The 19154-nt window shown below is 52.7% G+C and overlaps 9 protein-coding genes across 9 annotated transcripts; 5 read left to right on the forward strand and 4 right to left on the reverse strand.

Moving 5' to 3' along the window:
• Nucleotides 1-356: 356 nt before the first annotated feature.
• UMAG_10435 (putative ran GTPase activating protein 1) lies at nucleotides 357-1559 on the forward strand (the record flags this gene model as incomplete). Its single annotated transcript, XM_011392484.1, has 1 exon — nucleotides 357-1559. One exon carries the CDS (start codon nucleotides 357-359, stop codon nucleotides 1557-1559), a length of 1203 nt encoding a protein of 400 aa, XP_011390786.1.
• Nucleotides 1560-2549: 990 nt separating this feature from the next.
• On the forward strand, nucleotides 2550-3686 carry UMAG_04297 (uncharacterized protein; the record flags this gene model as incomplete). Its single annotated transcript, XM_011392448.1, has 1 exon — nucleotides 2550-3686. The coding sequence occupies one exon, from the start codon at nucleotides 2550-2552 to the stop codon at nucleotides 3684-3686; it is 1137 nt and encodes a 378-aa protein (XP_011390750.1).
• A 256-nt stretch (nucleotides 3687-3942) lies between these two features.
• Nucleotides 3943-6708, reverse strand: UMAG_04298 (putative required for ribosome synthesis, methylase; the record flags this gene model as incomplete). The annotated part of the gene is made up of 1 exon (XM_011392449.1): nucleotides 3943-6708. The coding sequence occupies one exon, from the start codon at nucleotides 6706-6708 to the stop codon at nucleotides 3943-3945; it is 2766 nt and encodes a 921-aa protein (XP_011390751.1).
• A 961-nt stretch (nucleotides 6709-7669) lies between these two features.
• UMAG_04299 (translation initiation factor eIF3 core subunit b) lies at nucleotides 7670-9907 on the forward strand (the record flags this gene model as incomplete). Its single annotated transcript, XM_011392450.1, has 1 exon — nucleotides 7670-9907. The coding sequence occupies one exon, from the start codon at nucleotides 7670-7672 to the stop codon at nucleotides 9905-9907; it is 2238 nt and encodes a 745-aa protein (XP_011390752.1).
• A 265-nt stretch (nucleotides 9908-10172) lies between these two features.
• On the reverse strand, nucleotides 10173-10689 carry UMAG_04300 (uncharacterized protein; the record flags this gene model as incomplete). The annotated part of the gene is made up of 2 exons (XM_011392451.1): nucleotides 10173-10460; nucleotides 10600-10689. The coding sequence occupies 2 exons, from the start codon at nucleotides 10687-10689 to the stop codon at nucleotides 10173-10175; spliced, it is 378 nt and encodes a 125-aa protein (XP_011390753.1).
• Nucleotides 10690-11136: 447 nt separating this feature from the next.
• On the forward strand, nucleotides 11137-13395 carry UMAG_04301 (uncharacterized protein; the record flags this gene model as incomplete). Its single annotated transcript, XM_011392452.1, has 1 exon — nucleotides 11137-13395. The coding sequence occupies one exon, from the start codon at nucleotides 11137-11139 to the stop codon at nucleotides 13393-13395; it is 2259 nt and encodes a 752-aa protein (XP_011390754.1).
• Nucleotides 13396-13533: 138 nt separating this feature from the next.
• UMAG_10436 (uncharacterized protein) lies at nucleotides 13534-14994 on the reverse strand (the record flags this gene model as incomplete). Its single annotated transcript, XM_011392485.1, has 1 exon — nucleotides 13534-14994. The coding sequence occupies one exon, from the start codon at nucleotides 14992-14994 to the stop codon at nucleotides 13534-13536; it is 1461 nt and encodes a 486-aa protein (XP_011390787.1).
• Nucleotides 14995-15439: 445 nt separating this feature from the next.
• On the forward strand, nucleotides 15440-16591 carry UMAG_10437 (uncharacterized protein; the record flags this gene model as incomplete). The annotated part of the gene is made up of 1 exon (XM_011392486.1): nucleotides 15440-16591. One exon carries the CDS (start codon nucleotides 15440-15442, stop codon nucleotides 16589-16591), a length of 1152 nt encoding a protein of 383 aa, XP_011390788.1.
• Nucleotides 16592-17074: 483 nt separating this feature from the next.
• UMAG_04304 (uncharacterized protein) lies at nucleotides 17075-18661 on the reverse strand (the record flags this gene model as incomplete). The annotated part of the gene is made up of 1 exon (XM_011392453.1): nucleotides 17075-18661. The coding sequence occupies one exon, from the start codon at nucleotides 18659-18661 to the stop codon at nucleotides 17075-17077; it is 1587 nt and encodes a 528-aa protein (XP_011390755.1).
• Nucleotides 18662-19154: the final 493 nt, after the last annotated feature.

Here is a 19154-nt window from a genome sequence, read left to right on the forward strand (position 1 = left end):
TTATTGTCTTACCTGCAGACTGGCTGACGGGTGCTCACAAAAGCACATGTCGCGCGAGTAGGAATTTCGATCTGAGAATCGGGCCTGGTTCTCTCGATAATCGGCACGGGATAGAAGAACTATCAACTGGAAGCAAGCGTGTAACAGGTGACACAGAAGAGTGTGACTTTTCGCAAACGAATCGTGAATCACGAATCCGATGTGTTACTTTTGATGGGGTTAGGCCACTTTGCTTGGCCTACTTTGCTTCCACCTTATCCCTCTCTCTCTCTCTCTCTCTCTCTCTCTCTCTCTCTCTCTCTTGACACACACGCACACATAAACACATTCACCGTCGCTTGTACCATCTCGTAACAATGTCCGACGAGTCCAAGATCTTTTCACTCGTGGGACAGGGCCTAAAGCTCGATACAAAGGCCGACATCCAGCAACACCTCGAAAAACTCGATCAGATCACCGATCTCGAAGAGATTCACCTTGGAGGTAACACTCTTGGTGTCGAGGCATGCCAAGCTCTGGCTGATGTGCTGAAGAACAAAAAGACGCTCAAGATTGCTGATTTTGCCGACATCTTTACAGGACGACTCATCACCGAGATCCCTGATGCTCTCAGAGCCCTTTGCGATGCTCTCACCGATCACACTAGCCTTGTAGAGCTCAATCTTTCCGACAATGCCTTTGGCGGACGATCTGCTGAGCCTATGGTTAACTTTCTAAAAAACAACCACAGCTTTTCCGTCCTAAAGCTCAACAACAACGGTCTCGGCATCACCGGCGGCACCATCGTCGCCGAAGCTCTCTTCGAAGCCGCGCAGAATCTCAAGACCAAGGGCTTGCAGTCGAAACTCCGCACCGTCATCTGTGGACGTAATCGCCTCGAGAACGGCTCGGCTCCCGTCTGGGCCAAGGCATACGCAGCTCATGGTGGTCTCACCGAGGTGCGCATGTTCCAGAACGGTATTCGCATGGAAGGTATCGAGGCCATCAGCAAGGGCCTCGCCTCGTGTCCCAACCTCGAGGTTCTCGATTTGCAGGACAACACTGCCACGCTCCGAGGTTCGCGCGCCATTGCAGCTTGTCTGCCCAAGTGGCCCAAACTCAAGACACTCAACCTCTCCGACTGCCTCCTGAAGCCCAAGGGTGGTCGACTTGTGTTTGGCGCCCTCGCCGCCGGCAGCAATCCCGCGCTCGAAACGATCCAAGTTCAGTACTGCGATCTCGACCGCCAGGTCCTCGACCAACTCGGAAGCGCCATCGAGCTTCACCTGTCCAACTTGACCAAGCTCGACATCAACGGCAACTGGGCTGACGAGGAAGACGAATGCATCGAAAAGATCAAGAGCGCGCTTGCAAAGCACGGCCACGAGGATGCTCTTCTCGAATTGGACGAAATGGATCCTGATGGCGAAGAGAGTGAGGCAGAAGAGGAGGATGAAGACGAGGAAGAAGCTTCGGACGCGGAACCAGAGCCCAAGCCAACATCGACTCTGACTAAATCCGACGAGACTGACGAGCTTGCCGATGCTCTCGCAAAGACCTCGGTAGCGGATGAAAAGTAAGCGCGGTATTTAAATCATCCTCACCGTATATCCCCCTTCGTACTCGGCAAAGATCTGGCTGGACTTTCCTTACGACATGGCCTGGTAACTAGGACTGACCCACATTGTACTTGTACCTCTCAATTCACATTCCCCTTCTACTTCCGTCTTTCACCGGCAGCATTCCTGCCACCAGTGTGGAGAACGCAGTGCAGGATGTCGCAGTCGATGCTAATGATACTATTCTTGCGCCGACGACTGTCATCGCGCCGGCCCAGGTGCTTGAGAATGATGTCAAGGCTGTCGAAACTTCCATGTCTGCCGACGCGCCTGCCGACGAAGCTTCAGCAGCACAGCCCGAACCCTTTGTCGATTTGTCAGGTGAATTGTATAACAAGCAAGCGACAGACAAAGCGCAGCTTTCCGCGCCTCCATCAGCTGAGGTGGTGTCGCAGGCAAACCAGACGGACGCCCCACCCAAGAAGAAACGTGGCTTCCGTGCCGCGTGGGGTGCCATTCGCGAGCTGCTCAAATAATTCTCGCTGTGCATGCTCACGTGCTTGTCATCCAAGGCTGGTCGGAGCAATACATCTACACGATCCGTCCCTATGTTATTGGCGAGATTGAATCGAATTGTGACCATGCCAAAGGTGGCTTTCTGTTCACCCAAAATCACAAATCTCTCGAGGCTGCAGCGTGCGAGCTTGACGATATGAGCACAGATTCGTGATTGGACACTGCGAAATTTCGAGTTGTGCGAGAATTCTTGTTGTGTCATTCACGATTGTTTCATGTGGTGCGCGACTTTACGGGTACGCGACTCTGATCCGAGAAAGAGAGAGAATGTGTGTGTGTGTGTGAGTTAGTCTCGTCGATCCTTTGTCATTTACTGGGCCGATCACGAACTTTCCCTCTTCCATCATCTCTGAATCCACCCGATCAGCAGGTCGCTATCTTTAGACTCATACAACTCTGGAGACAGCCTACACTCTGCTGGAACGTGCTGCAACAATGGCAGTCTTCTCGCTGTCCACACTTCTTCAGAATGTTCCGCCGGGGACGAGGATTTTGTCAGCAGCGCTCCTAGCACTCTCCACATTGCTCTTCCTCTTGCGTCTTCGCACCGGACTCGGATTCAGCACGCTCAGTGCTGTACAGTTCCCATGGCTCGTCATCGTCCCTGGTGCCAGCTTCTGGTATCCATGGACTCTCATCACGGCAAGCTTTTGCGAATCATCCATCCTCGAATTCCTCGTCTCGATCGTATCCTTACCTCTAGCAGCGAGGTATCTCGAGCGACAGTGGGGCGCCGTCGAGCTCATCAAATTCTCAGTTGTCGTGCTTGTAGGCAGCAACATTATTGCATGGGGTCTCCAGCTTCTCCTCTTCGCCGTTTTCCGCAAAGAGGTGCTCATTTGGGGTATTCAGTTCCACGGACTACAAGCCCTGCAGACTGCCTTCCTAGTCGCATTCACTCAGCTCATTCCCGAGCACCAGGTCCAAGTGCTCAGCGGCGCTTTTAAGCTTCGCATCAAGGACCTGCCCATGCTTTACGTTACCGTTAGCAACGTCATGTGCATCATTGGCTATACTTCGCCCTGGATCCTGATCCAATTCGGATGGCTCATTTCGTGGGCCTATCTACGTTTCTTCCAGGTCAACGAATCCGGCTACAGGGGGGATCGAAGCGACGCGTTTGCCTTCGTCAACTGGTTCCCACCCTTTGCTCACAAGCCGGTTCAGTTCATCTCGACAACACTTTTTGACCTTTTCGTCAAGATCAAGGTTGTGCAACCCTGGAATGGTGGAGACTACGGTGATCTGGAATCTGCATCTATCAACGGCCAGGCTCCGCCACAGGGCAGCGCACGCGCAGAGGCGGAACGTAGACGGGCTATGGCGCTCAAAGCACTCGATCAGCGTTTGTCCGCCAACAAAGGTTCCAGCTCTCGATCTAGCAACTTGCAGCGCAGCGATTCAGTCAAGTCGACAGCATCCACTTCCATTGCCAAGGACACATCCGTGGCCGAAGGAAGTTCGTCTGCATCCGCCTCGACGTCGGCGACGTCGGCGCCGTCAATGCCGATCCCAACTGTCGTGTTCGAAGCTCCTCCAGAGGACCTGCCGTCAGATAAAGCATCCAAGTAGAGTCTACTGCTTTCCGCCTACGGGTTACGATTGTCATCCTTCAATTCGGCATTGGGAAAAAAAATGTATTTTCATCTCGCTATCGATTCATGCACTTCTCTCCAACACTCACGACTGTGCACGACACAATTAGAGTGGCGTGCAGAAGATACGAAAGATGCAGGTTCAAGATGCAATAGTAAATGAGATCGTGGACAACAGATGCGTGAGAGAAAGTACCAGAGAAATGCGAGAGACACTGAAAGCCAGCAAACGCTCAGTTGCGAGGACCATAGCCCTTGGGAACTCGTGGCTTCGAGTTGGAAGACCCAAGCTTCTTGCCGTCGCGCTTGGCCTTCCTCTTGAATGCGCGAAGCTCCTTCTTCATGCGTGGATCGACCATCTTGTAGCGACCCTTGGTGCCCTTGGGACGTCCCTTGAGGCCACGGTTGACACCCTTGGCTACAACTAACTGCACCTCCTTCTTCTTCTGTGCGCCCTTGACTGATTTGGCTAAAAGCTTGTTGATCGTGTTGGACTTTTCCTTTTCCGAAATGTCTTCGTTTTCGTTGATGGTCTCGGCCTTCTTCTGCGCCTTCTCGAGACGTCGAAGGGTGCGCATCTTCTTTCGCGCCTTGGCTTCAGCAACCTTTTTGATGGGACGCGCATCAAGAGCACGTTGGCGCTCACGAAGCGCCTGTATGGCTTCCTTGGTGATGGGGATGTTGGCCTTGTAGTGCTTCTGCTCATCGTCGAGGAACCATGTAGGGAGACCATCCTTGTCGACAAAGTTGTGCTTGGAGAAGCCTTGATCCATGAGGTCTTCCTTGGTGATCTGTCGGTTGACGAGAGCTTGTGCGAGAGCGACAGCTTCAGCGGTGGCGAGACCGTGGTCTTTGATGCGCTTCTGCTTGCCTGCTTCTTCGTCTTCACCGTTCAAGTCCCATTCTTCGTCAGGAATGGCGTGTTCCTCCTGGTCTTGCGGGACGACTTCGAAGTCATCATCTTCCACTTCTTGCTCCCCTTCCACCTCGCTATCCGACTCTTCCGCATCGTCCTCGTCGTCTTGCTCCTCCTCCCAAGCATCTTCATCATCCTGATCGTCTTCCAACGCCTCTTGGGCGTCTTGCTCATCCAGCTCGAGGTCCTTAAACAGGGGATTGTCGAACCAGATGGAAGCCTCACGGCTCTGCTGCGCACTGACATCAGCGTCGCTTACGAGACTATGGACTAGAGAGCGTTTGGGAGGCTTGGCGTCCATCTCGAAACTGTCAGCGGTAGGAGCGGCCAGATCGCGCTTCCTCTTTTTAGAGTGCTGTGTAGCTTCTCGTTCGAGTCGTTCGTCCTCCTCATCCTCTTCGTCGTCGGTGTCAAATGTCTCTTCTTGCTCTTTACGTCTTTGTACGAGATCGTAGCCGCCTTCGCTTTCGTCACTCAAGTTGGCCTCATCATCGTCTTCGTCGTTCTCTTCGTCGTCCTTGATGCCGTGCCAAGAGTCATTCTTGGCATCCTGAAGACGTGCCTGCTTTGCCCGGAACTTTGCATCGCGCTCAGACTGCTTCTGCTTGAACTCATCGTAGAGCGCATCCATCTCGGCATCCAAGCGTCTTGCTCGCGTTTCGGGGTCATCGTCGTCGGTGTGTTGGGAACTGACGATGGTCTCGCTCTCGTCATCAGAGACGTCAGCTTGTTGAATGAGAGCCTTTTTGGAGACCCTCTCGCCTGAGCTGATCTCAAACATGTCGCCATTACCGGCACCAAGCTGATCATCCATCACGTCCATGCCGATATCCATGGGGGTCGTCATCTGGAGCTGCATCTTGAGGATCTTCTTCTGACGAAGCTCATTCTTACGACGCCTTTCCTTGCGAGCTTTTCTAGCTGCCTCCTCGTTGAGCCTGGCAAGCTCATCGTCAATTTGGTCGTCTTCGTCCATCTCTTCGACCTCGACAGTTTGGGTTTGCTCTGCGAGGTCCTGATGCTTTGATTTGGGCAGGTCGATTCCGAGAGCGAGACGCACCTCCTTGCGCCAGTTCATGAGATTGCGGAAATCCTTCTTGCCGAGCACTTTGAGGTCAGAACAGTTCTCGCGCATCTCGTCGTTGGTATCTGGCAGGCTGAGCAGCTTCTTGCTCTCGTCCGACTCGAAAGAGATCTGGTTGTAAGAGCCAAGCATACCGATGACATCTTGACCTTTGATGAAATCCATGGCGTCGAGGGAGTGGAAAAGGGTATAGTCTCCGTCGGCGTAACCTTCACGATTTCTGCGGATCTTTTTGGGTTCAAAGACATTGGCGTGAGCGTTGCCGGCGGAAGTGCCTTTGAGACTGAGCGGTACACCGGCTTCTTGATCTTGGTCGGCCAATGAAGCGGGATCTAGCTCCTTGAAGACGTGGCGAGGGTCAAGGAATTTGGGGTCGATGCGGGCGGGGTTCTTGTAGCCTTGGCAGACAACAAAGATCTCTGCAGAGACGTTACGCGATGACGAGGGCTTTGTGGCCTCCACCTTTTTGAAGAGCTGGTTGAAGACCCAAAGCAGGTTGTTGTAGTCTTTTGAACGGAAGACCTTGGTGACGAAGGTGCCACCAGCCGTGAGAAACTCGACGGCGAGACGCAGCGACTGAAGCGTGAGCTCGGACTGGGCGTAAGCATCCTGGACCCAAGCGGTACCAACGTTGGGGGCACCATCGTGGATGACGATATCGGCCTTCCAATCCTTGAGAATTTGACGAAGTTGGTCTCTGCACTTGTATGAATTGATGTCTTCGGCGAATGTGATGGTTCTGGGGATGGGTTTGATGGGAACAAGATCGACACCGACAATGAGCGAATTGGCGGGCATAAACTTGGAAGCTACCTGAAGCCAACCACCTGGAGCTGCACATAGATCGATGCAGCATCTTGCTTTTTCGAGAAAGTTGAACTTTTTGTTCAGCTGGACCAGCTTGAAGGCGGCACGCGATCGGTAGCCTTGCTCCTTGGCGAGCCAGTAGAACTTGTCTAGACGTCCCTTGGCCGTCTTTTTCTCCTGCTTTTTACCCATCGTGTAAGGTAAAGGGGCTGTGACGGCAACGACAATGAACGGACGCGCCTTTTGGGTGATGAAGGAAACGAGTGAGCATTGGATGGCGAGCAATCACAGATGAAAGGGTGCCACTCGTAACTCACGACTGTCACTGGTATCACACAGCAGCTGTGCTCTCTTCCTTTTTTCACTTTCCTCCTTCTTTTTCTTTTTGTAGGCAGCCAACTCGGGAAAATTTCCAAATTTTTCGGGGCAGCGACTCACGACTTGCTCAGACTCACAACAGACTTGCTAAGTTTCTGAGAATCACGAATATGGTGAAAATGTAAAGGACCCTGGATTGGTTTGATTCGCACGAGAACGATCTATTAGAATTTGCGGAGAGTGCGCCCTTCACGCTTCGTTCGTGCGTGCGCGATTATCATTAACTTACAATAAATTCACCGATTCACGATTCGTGATTCGAGCTGGCTGAGCTGTTCTGGTTGAAACGGCGTATTATTGCTGAATACAAAATTTGACAAGCCACAAGAAGGAAGCGGCCAGACTTGAAATTCAAAAGGCGAGAAGAACAAAGGTGGGCAAAGAGAAGCAGAGAAGAAAAAATCCTCAACTCAACCTGAACGCGAGCCAGGCAAGGCGGTCCCATAAAGAAAACCAACGCTCGTGTTCGTGTCCTTTCAGTCGTGAGTGTGACCAAGCCCAGCGTTGCAGCGCTGCGATTCAGAAGGTTTGTCTTGATCGTCATCAGATTCGTCACAACTTACCGTACTACTATCGACACCATCTCTGTCGCCTCACTACAAAAAGGTCGTCTAGACCATCTCCTCCTCTGCTTTACTGTGGCCGGCTTTACCATTCAGCCTTCGCCCACTTGATCCGGTCATCACCACTCTCACAGCTGCGAACACCGATCTCTCGCGCTCTTGTCTCTAGTTGCGCTCGACGCTTTCCATTTTTACATCAGTCACTGCCCGATATGCCCAGCGTAGACGAAATCACCAACGGTGTCGACGAGCTCGACTTTGTTGACGATGCCGACATCGACTTTTCCGACATTGAACAAAAGTACTCGGTCAAGTTCGACGAAGGCCTCGACGATGTCATCGTTATTGAGGGCGTCCCCGTCATCACCGAGTCGCGTCAACAGAAGCTGTTCGAGACGATTCAGAAACGTTTCAAGACGCATGCCAACATTGACATTGCCGTTGAGGGCATGCACATCCCTTATGCCGATAACGGAGAGTCCAAGGGCTACATCTTTGTCGAGATGGCTTCTGCCGAAGATGCCGCTCAAGCCATCCGTCAGATGGACGGCTACGCCTTTGACAAGAAGCACCGCTTCTCTGTCCATCGATTCACCGACGTCGAGAAATTCGCCAGCCTTTCCGAGACCTACGAAGAGCCTCAGGAGGAAGAGTTCAAGCCTCGTGAACACCTTCGCTCCTGGCTAGCTGACCCTGCTGGTCGTGATCAGTTGGTTATCTGCCGTGGTGACGACGTAGAGATCGCTTGGCACAATCGCTCATCGGATCCTCAGGTCGAGCACAGCCGTCCTCGCTGGACAGAAAGCTACGTCCAGTGGTCGCCCCTCGGTACTTTCCTCACCACCTTCCACCGTCAAGGTATTCAGATCTGGGGTGGACCCTCATGCGAGCGCTTCATGCGTTTCCCTCATCCCGGAGCGCGTCTGGTCGACTTTTCTCCCAGTGAAAAGTACATGGTCACCTGGTCGCACGAGCCTATCCAGGTTCCCGACAATGCTCCCATCGGTCCTCAGTTCTTTGGTCCCGAAGACGAGGGCAACCGCATCGCCGTCTGGGAGGTCCGAACCGGTCACCTCTTGCGTAGCTTCCCCGTGCCTCAGGACGAGAGCGGCCAGCCAGGTCAGCTCAAGGGCTTCTCCTGGCCCTTCCTCAAATGGAGCCCCGATGACAAGTACTGCGCTCGTCTCAACCCGGGTCAGGCCATCAGTGTATACGAGACCCCCTCCATGGGTCTGCTCGAGAAAAAGTCGATCAAGATCGAGGGTGTTGTCGACTTTGAGTGGTGTCCCATGGGCGACAAGGATCGCGAGCTTGCCGAGGCTGCTAAGCCTAACAAGAAGGCCAGGGACAACATGATTGTATACTGGCAGCCCGAGGTGGCCAACCAGCCTGCACGTGTCACTGTCATGGCTGTACCATCAAGAACCATCCTGCGTTCCAAGAACCTCTTTAATGTCTCGGATTGCAAGCTGCACTGGCATCCGCAGGGCGACTACCTCTGTGTCAAGGTCGACCGACACACAAAGACCAAAAAGTCCATGTTCTGCAACCTCGAAATTTTCCGCGTGCGAGAAAAAGAGTTCCCCGTCGAGGTTGTTGAGCTCAAGGACGCTGTCACTGCTTTTGCGTGGGAGCCGTTCGGAACCCACTTTGCCCTTATCTCGAGCAATGACCCCCAGCTCGGTACACCGGCATCTGGTATCACGATCAAGACGCAGCTCAACTTTTATCACCTCCACCCCAAGGGCGACTTCCGTCCGCTCAAGGTGTTTGACAACAAGACAGCCAATACGCTCTTCTGGTCGCCTCGTGGTCGTCACATCGTCGTCGCAACGCTCGGCAGCTCGCAAAAGTTTGATCTTGAGTGGTACGACGTCGACTTCATGCATGAAGTCCGACAGGGCAACCCCTCGGCTGATCCAGCTGACGATGTCAAGCTTATCGGCACGGGTGAGCACTACGGGATCACTGACCTCGAATGGGACCCCTCAGGTCGCTATGTAGCCACTTCGGCTTCGGTCTGGCGACACTCGCTCGAAAACGGCTTCGCCATCTGGGACTTCAAGGGCCAGGAGCTGCAAAAGCATATCCAGGACCGCTTCAAGCAGATCCTTTGGCGCCCGCGACCCCGTACGCTTCTTGGTAAAGACGAGCAGAAGAGAGTGCGCAAAAACCTGCGAGAATACTCCAAGCAGTTCGAGGAGGAGGACGCCGCCGAGGAGTCCAACCTTGCTTCGGCCGAGCGCGAACTGTACCAACGCATCCTGGAGGAGTGGAAGGCATGGCGTGCACGATCCCGTCGCGACCTCGAGCAGCTGCGCGCAGATCTTGGTCGCGAGGAGGTCGGCCAGAGCGTCGACCACGCCAAGAAGCTTGCCGAGGAGGCCACCGAGGAGGTGCAAGAATGGATGGAGGAGATCATTGAAGAGACGGAGGAAGTGCTCGCCTAGTTTGCGTCCATGTGCTCCCGGATTTGGTCTGCTCCCAACTGAGTCTAAATTTGCATTGCTCCCGTTCCCCCTGCCAATTTGTACACATATCAGTCTTGCAATGCGCACGTATGTAGTGCTTTATCCAGTCTGAGACAAAACCAGAGTTTCCAGGATGGAGGCTGCATCGGCTCATTTGCGGGGTTTAAGAGGACGCGATCCACAATCACGAATGACGTGCAGCAGAAGCCTGAATTGTCCTGAAGCGACACGCCGTACTGTACATTCAACTCGATGAGCGTATTGGTGCTGACTGGGGCGACGAAGAAGTCGAGCTGGCATCGCGGAACACACGTCTCCAATGTGCAAGTCCGAGCTCTTGCATGTCGCTTTCGATGTCTTTGGGAAGGTTGATGTGCTTAACCGCTTTTGGCTCGAACGTTGTTTCAAGTAGCCTCGCCGTCTTTCGCTGCATATATTCGATCTGGGAAAAGTCTCTTCTGCGAAGTCCACCGCCCCAAGATGGATGTTTGAAGAAGTAGCGCAAGTAGATTGTAAAGTCTCTGCGGTGCTCCTGTTGGACATATAGAGCAACGTCAAGTCAGTCGGTCGGATCTTTGCCAATTTGCTGCCAACCTTTCGACGGCATTGACACAGTGCAGCGCTCAGACCAAAGCGGAAATGCGGACGTTTTCCAGATCGACTCAACGTACCTGATCCTTAGTCTTGATCATCCGGAGCCCTCTCCGATAAAGGGCAAGGACCTCCTTCTGCGATTGGGTGAGCTTCTTTGCCGATGACATTCTCCTATCGACCCGGTCTAAGGCGTTGGTGATGATTCGTCGAAGAAAGTGTGGTCAGCTCGAAGCAACTTAGCGTTCAGGACATTCACGATGCTTAATCGTGAATCACGAATAGTTAACTCGTGACTTGGCTGACAAAGCGTTGATCTGTTTGTGATTCGTAATTTCTCCACACCCAGTGACTCACAACACTCACACTCGAAGCTGCCAAAAAAAACCAACAAAAAAAAACAAAAACAAAAACAAAAAACAAAAAAGAAAAAACAAAAAATTAATTCGGATTTCGGGGTTGCAACTCGAACCAAAAATCTCGGTATTCACTCGTTAACTTACTAGAAAAAGAAGGGTTCCTTCCGCTCGTGTCTGCATTCATACAAAATCTGTCGCGGTCCTACTACGCTTCGGCTGGCATCGACGTCGATTCGAGACAGCATCCGCATCTCAACCATGCCGAAAGCATCAAAGAGGCAGAAGGAGAAAAAGGCCGACTTTCAGAAGACCAAGCTCAAACTAGGAAAGGGAAAGCAGGCGGCCAACAATGCTACTGATGTCTCCTTCAAGGCCAAAACCATCGCTTTACCACAGCAGTCGATCAATGTAGATAAGTCCGGTAAGCTTGTCAACTCTCGCAATCTCACAATAGCCGACCTAGCTCTTCAACTCCGTCACTACTCGGCAGCAGTACGAAGAGATGCTATCACAGGGATCAAAGAGATCCTCACGCTTCATCCAAGCCTGCTGATGACGGATGCCGCATCGATCGTACCCGAACTTTCACGCTGCATCGGCGATGAGGATGCCGCAGTGCGCAAGCAGCTGCATGCCTTGATCGCATGGATGCTACCCCAAATTCCGGCTCAACTGCTTGGCACTTTCCAGAACACGCTACTTCTCTTCACAACCTCGGCTCTCAGCCACATCTATCCCGAGGTGCGACTTGACGCCGTCAAGATTCTCGACGTCTGTCTCAATGTTCTGCCACATGCTGCAACAACAGGATGGGAGAATGCTGTCCACAAGATGGCCAGCGCTGTATCCTCAGCTTCGAACAGGAACAGGACGACATCCTCAGATACAGTGGGGCCAAGCAGCGCCACGCACCAACCTCACGGTGAACGGATCATGAACTGCTATCTCAACCTTTTGGGTATCACGCAAAGGTCTAGCTCTGCTGCATCCATCACCGCCACCGACCTTGCGTCTGCATCTAAGCTGCTTATCATCAGATCGCTTCGGACGTTCCTTTCGCATGCGCTTCGATCCACGTCGGACGAGGATTCGGACGCAGATTTCCAACATAGCTGCCCGACTTGGTTCTTCCGCTCAGCCTTTGCTTGCCCGGCGGAGTTTGAGTACTTTCAACGGATCCTCGGTCGTAAATCAAGCTCGATCCAATCGCGCTGCGTTGAAGTGAAACACGCAAAGAAGCACGAGGTGGATGGCTCAACTGGTGTCCGAGAATCATATTCTGACTGGCCGCCCCTCGCCTCAGCTGCGACAAGTCTCATGGACCTGGATTTCACTTTGGGCACTTCTCTGCACCAGTCGGACCTCTTTGACTCTCTGCATATGGCATCTACCCTGGAGCCGTCCCTCTCCACGGCTTCGTCCGTGACGTTGTCCGCTAAACCTACACAATCCGCTGCCTTGTCGCTGTACACTTTGTTGGATCCTGCCTTGTTAGCCTCTTTCCTCGATACCGCCCCATCGGCGTTCCAGCCTGATCTGGATCTATCGCTGCCTTCGCGCGGCCAGAACGTTGGACTTTCCACTCCGGCACAGCTCATCTTTGAACTCATCAGTCTTATGCGAGCACTGTGGCGAGGCTCAACTGTTGGTTGCACACAAGCAAGAACAGCACTCGCAAACACGCTGGGCCACGTCTCAATCTACTTTCCATTCAGCCACCGTACGAGTTCAAGCGGTCTCTCGGCCAGAGCAAAGTCAGCAGTGGTGCAGGTGGACCTCGCCTATGCTGAGTTGGTAGCTCTGTTGGCCTTGAATGACGCCAAGCTACAAAAAGTCAAGTCCAAGTTCAATGTCAAAGTGCAGATCGCTTCCGTCTCTTCTTTCATTGGCGAGCTACTCTCGACCCCGGTCACGGAATCTGGCACCGTTTCGCTCGACACTGTCAGTGCATCTGCAGCTGGTGTTCTCGACCCAAACACTTTCCGCGCTCTGCTCCCGACTCTGTGGTTCCTGCTGGGCACAGAACACGAGACACTCTTAGACAGCTTGCTGGCCACTTTCCACACTCATACCAACCAGCATCGGGTCAAGCCTGTCTTGTTCGAATTTTTGGCCCGCGCCTTCCTGCTTTCGAAGATGAGGGCAAGCACACCTTTTACCAACCAAGAAAACGACCGTATCCTAGAGAGCCTGCTATCGACACTTCCACGCAGCCTCTGGGAGGCCGCGTCCTCATCCGCCGGATTCACATTCGCCGGTGTGCAGCTCGAGTTTCTGCATTTCCTCCTCTTGTCATCCTCGCCACCTGCCAACCTGGCCTACGATAAACTTGGGCCATTCTACTTTTTTCGACACCCTACCAAGAAGGTGTCGGGTCCAGGGCCGTTCTCGAGGCTTCCGCATACACTGCGCAAGCTTGCACTTGACAACATTGCACTTCTGCAAGGTCGAGATAGCAAGCTTGACAAAGCCATGTCACAGGCACTGGAATTTGCTCAAACCAGCACATCAGGCTGATGACGTGCCGAATTCACGATTGTCACGGTTTGCTTCAGAAATGCACACCGGTTAGACAACAGGGCAATCACGAATGGTATCATCCCGCATTGGAACTGGAAAAAAAAGAGTTGCACGGCTTCTACAGTGGACATGGGCTCAATGCTCCTTGTCACTGGACCCGCTTATTTTTTTCGCCATCTTTTCGTACATGGCTTGTGCCTGAGGGATGAGACTGTTGAACTGACTGTTAGACCACTGACCTTTTTGGGAGGGAAGCGAGGGCACGTTGCCTGATGTCTTGAGAATGGCAAGCAGCTTGGCCAACAAGGCGTACGAGAGCTGATCTGCTTGCGCAGCATCGATGGTGCGAAGTCGACGGTCTTGATGAGTGCCCGGGTCGAGCGCACGATGCTGACCAAGCAGAGTCGCGAGCTGCAAGATGCTCGGAGGATAGTCGGACTGCGCAGATTGTTCGAGCCAGAATCTCGCTTCGATATCATCAGCATCGATCCCAAAAGTATCCCTGTGCGCCTGCTTGATGGTTTTGTCACCTGCTCTCACATCTGGATGCTGTGCCATTTTATCGCGATCCAGAAAGTAAAACGAGCCGACCTGAAACATGCTCTGCGCATCTCCTTGCTCTGCAGCCTGCTTGAAGAGTCGAAATGCTTGTGACTTGTTCCCAGTATTTGTATCGAGTAGATGCTCCATGCCCAGAGCGAACAGGCAGCCCGAATGAGCGAGCTCGGCGCCTTTAGACAGATAGCTGCGTGCGCGTTCCTGATCCGGCGGGTTGAAGCGCGATTCTTGAAAGAGCGATGCAAGATCGTACCACGCCTCTGCGAGACCCTTGTCGCCCGCTTGTGTGTATAGTTTGACGGCTTGTTCGATCATTGCTGGCCGTTGTGCTTTGTCGACTTGCCCTCTTTGGACACGCTGTAGCAGCAGCTTGGCGACACCAGCTAAGCCACGCGCGTTGCCTGCCGCTGAGAGCTGCTGATATAGTTCCACAGCTTGCTGTACTCTGGCTTTCGAGTCACCTGAGGGGGGCGGGGGTGCAGTGTTCTGCAGCACCATGCTGGCCCAGTAGTATCCAGCATCGTCTGATCCGGCTTGGTGTGCAACTTGAAAAAGACGGTACGATAGCGGCTGGCGACGAGGATCGTTGGAGGCGCACACAAGCGTGTTGGCCAAGTGTGTGAGGTCTTCGGCACAATGTCCCCATTCCTTGATGGTCGCAATGATATCTTCATCAACTGATGCTTGGTAGGCTTCACGATCTGATGCAGATGATAAATCAGCTATGGTACGGAGCTGGACGAGCAACTTTGACAGCAGCGAGCGCGCCTGCTCATAGCTGATAGCCTTGGGTGAGCTATTCTCGTAGCGGGATGGTGGAAGGATTCGCGCGACGGAAGAATCTAGCTCGGTCTGATCAGGGACGCAGATGTTGGTGGGCGTGGTGGCATAGCCTCGGACAACATCGATGGTGGTGGCACAAACTGCAGGATGTGGTACGCCTGGCACGGTAGTAGCGCGCATTGTAAGCGGGACTGGTGTCCTTCCGGACAACAAGCAGGCAGCGCCTTGGCGCATGAGTCGGAAAGAGGCTGCCATACCCGTCGATCGTGTACAACTACGAATGTGGCCAAGAGGACGTCGGTGTAGGCCGAAAAGGTCGCAACAGGTCCATCTCGAGTTCGTGTTTGTTCTCACGTCTGTCGTCCTCTGGTGTGGAGTGTCCATGCCATGACAATCGTGAATCGTGAATGCCAATCCCAGCTGCATCTTGAAAGGTTTCTCACCTCGGCGAATTACGACAGGAATCACGAGTCACAATCACGAATCGGGGATCCACGATCTTACGCTTTCCATAACTTAGCGTATTTTCACGACACGTGCACGGTGGTTTGTTTGCCGATTTTGAATCCCAACTGTGCCTCCACAAGGCATTCGCGATGGCCCGTTTCCCGAGTATAGTGGCCGTAGGATAGGATGATTTAGCTGAGCAGTTTTTCTGCTGTCGTTCGACATGTGCCCTCGTTAGAAGACCAACGGTAACATGTCTATCGACGGACCAGTAGAGCAGCAGGATTGGCCGCTGCCATCGTCGTCCTGGATCGAAAAGGTCCTCTTCCTCGGAACGGGTACCAGCGGACAGGTGCCGGCTATTCACTGCGTTACTAAGCCAGACTTTGGCGATTGTGCCGCTTGCCGGGATGCGACACTCAACCCGACGGGCAAGAATCGCAGAGGATGTACATCGGCTGCTGTCGTAGGTAGAGACGCTGAGGATAAGCTGGATAGTGCCATCCTAATAGACTGCGGAAAGACGTTTTATTCGAACGCAATCGTTCACTTCCCGCGTAATGGCATTCGAGAAATTCGAGCCGTCTTGCTCACACATGCGCACGCCGATGCCATTCTCGGCTTGGATGACCTCAGAGCGTGGACTATGGGAGGTGTCATTCAGCGTCACGTGCCCATATACCTCACGCAAGAGTGTATGGCCGTCGTCGAGGGCATGTTCCCTTACCTGGTTGATCGCTCAAAATCTACTGGCGGCGGTGACGTACCCACTCTTCAGTGGAATATTATCAACAAGGACCAACCCTTTATCATTCCCGCTTCTCATGGCCGCAAAGAGGTTAAAGTGCAGCCGCTTCCTGTATTGCACGGCTTTCTTGGCCGGGTATCGCCGTTCTGGTGTCTGGGTTTCCGCATCGACTCGTTCAGCTACATCAGCGATTGCCACGAGATCCCGGCCGCCACTCTTCAACTCATGCGTGGTAGCCAAGCTATCGTTATGGACGCTCTCAAAATGGATCGGCATCTCTCTCACTTTTCGTTTGCCCAAGCTCTATCTTTCTTTGCTTCTTTCTCCCCTCCACCTGCGCTTGGTCTCCTCACCGATTTTACACATCGCATAGAACACTATGCCACTCAAGGCCTCGTAGATACATGGAGGAACGGCATGCTGGCAGCACAGATCGCAGGAAAGGCAAGACAGGTCCAATCGACCGGAGAAGGTGGGGGGCTGAAGTGGTGGGCCGATATTTGGGACGAGCTAGGAAACGAACACGACATGACAATAAAATTGAAGGAAGTGTACGACCCTGTAATTGATCAGATGGCGCGGTCCGTTTCTCATCCTATACCGCCCATCAAGCTGAGCTGGGATGGCCTCGTGGTTTCATTTGCTCCTCGCAGATGACTTTGGCCCCTTTAGGCGAAACACTTTTTCTTGCCGGGATGAATAGCAGCGGGTTGAACGCAAGTGTTCCTCATAAACTCACGACTGCCTGTTTCTGTTTACTCTCTTGAAATTTGGTATTCTTGATTGTTTTCTTGTTTTGCTTTGCTTTGCAGGGGGTTTGGTAACTTAGATGAAATAACTTAACTTATTCGTGATTTGTTTAATAGACGCCCGCCCCTCGCTTGCGTTATGGTGCACAGCATGGGCAATCAAGAAGCATGAATACTCGTGATCTTATTTGGTGCACTGATTTTCGAGTGGAAGCCCGCCAATCATCCCTACTCGGTGACTGTGCTGTAATCACAATGACATTTGCACAATGTCCGTGGCGAAGCGTTGTGAGATATTCTAACAGGAGTTTCCATGAATGGCAAGTCAGAAGACTGACAGCAGTTGGCAGCGCAACATGGGAATTGAAGCGAGACAAGGAGGGCCGGGAGACTAGTATACATAACGGAAGTTGGGATTCTGCTTGTCGGTCAGATCGTCAAAAGCATGCGAGAGGTCGATTTGATCCGGCGACTCGGCAGGTCTTCCGTGGAGCAAGTTGTTTGCAATCCTCTTGGTATTGTTCTGCGCCATGTAGTAGAATCTCAACGAGGCGAAGAGGAGGATGAGGGCCACGTAGCAACCCAGCTGGCCGGCGAATGCTTTTCGGTAGTGGGGAGCATCCGTCGACCTGAAGAGTTGAGGTCCAGCGGCGTTGCCAGCAGCCCAGCCGATGAAGTTGACAGCAACGACCACTGTTCGTTTCGTCTGTCCGCCCACGTTTCGTGTCAGCAGGCTGAACGCGAGTGGCGAAACACCGTTGTAAAAGATGGTCATGAGGAAGACGGTCAAAAGCCCACCAACGTGAGCTTTGTCATTTGGTACCGTCAAGAAAACGACGGCTGAAATCAGCGAAGGGATGCAATACAATATGGCTACCAGGAGCGTTTGGTTGGTCTTCTTGGAAAGGTAGGCGGCCGAAAAGAGAACAAAGATTTGGATTGCTCCCTGCGCGATCGCCAGTAGGTCCGTTTGAAGGACCGTGAATCCGAGATTCGTCTTTATAATGATATTGGTAAATGCACCGAGACCACCAACAGGAATCGTGTTGAGCACCTGTATGAAGAAAAACGCCCATGTTTGAGGGTCTGCGAGCGCTTCTTGCACGTGCGACCATTTGAGCTTCTTGTTCTGAACCCCGGTCTGATTTTCTCGAACGCGCTCGACGATCTTGACTTTGTCCTCTTCCGAAATGCCACGAGCCTTCATCGGAGATGCGGGAAGCAGCCAGCAAGCTACTCCTGCCCACAGCGCCGTCAACGTTCCTAGTATCAAGAACATCAGCTGAAACGAGGCAAGCTTTCCTTTATAATGGTAGATCCCATATGCAATCAAGCCGCCTACCATAGTCTGGATGCCATTGCAGCAGTAGAAGGCTGCAATCGTTCTAGCTTGCTCCTCCTTGCGATACCAGGTGGCGGTGATGAGCATGAAACAGGGTTGACAGACACATTCAAAGGTGCCGAGCAGAGCGCGGATAACCATGGCTCCTTCAAAGTCTTCGACAGCTGCAGAGCACGCTACGACAACTCCCCATGCGAAAATGCAGAAAGAGAGCCAACGGTTGATGGGAAGGACTTGTAGGAGACGATTTTGCGGATACTCGGCGCAAATAATGGCGAGATAGACGACAGTCGTGAGCCAGGCGTATTCTTGACCTTGAAGATGCCATTTCTTCTGAATTCCCATGATGGATGCAAGCGAGACGAGGCCCTTGTCGAGAGACTGTAGGAAGTACGTGGTCATGATGACTGGGAGGATTCGTCGGTCGATAATGCCAAGTAGCCGCTTGTTCTCTTCCGGAGTGATAGTGATGCTCTGATCAGTGTATTCGAGAACCTCGGTGTCGACTTCTTCCATGACGGTTTCAGGGAGCGTAGGGATGCCGAGACCAGCATACAGGCCGGGACCTTTTTCGAGAGCGCTCGCATCGTCGGTAGCAATCGACGTCTGAGTTATAACCTTGTTAAGCTTCTCCATGATTTACCACGAGCTACAAGATGGCGATTTATCTACTCTTTCGGTGGATTCGAGAATGAAACTTGTTAGTGGAGGTGGGTGGCACGGAATCAATAGAGGAGAACCCTGCAACTGTATCAAGTGGGGAGTACTGTATCAAGTAGGCCTGTCAACCTTTGTTTGACCTTGATCGAACCGGGAATTGGAAACGCGAAGAGAAGCGCTTACGATCCGAGTTGAAGACAGGGCACTTTATAGCTTTAACAAAACCAGGCGATAGCTGCAAAAGAAGCGTGGCTCCGCAACAAAGAAGTTGGTATATCGTGCTGCTCATGCTAATACGAGTGCGGCGTCAACATTGAGCGTAGGTTTTGACGCTGCCACCTTCTCGTATTTCCCCACACTGCGAATATGCATGGCTTAGAACTGAACCCTGTTGATGACAAGTTCCCGTTCCTGGCCAGCTTTCCTTAATGCAGTGGGAGTAAAACACAGGGTGGAAAGATGAGCTTAA

Source organism: Mycosarcoma maydis, chromosome 12, assembly GCF_000328475.2.
Source record: "Mycosarcoma maydis chromosome 12, whole genome shotgun sequence".
NCBI classification, from domain to species: domain Eukaryota; kingdom Fungi; phylum Basidiomycota; class Ustilaginomycetes; order Ustilaginales; genus Mycosarcoma; species Mycosarcoma maydis.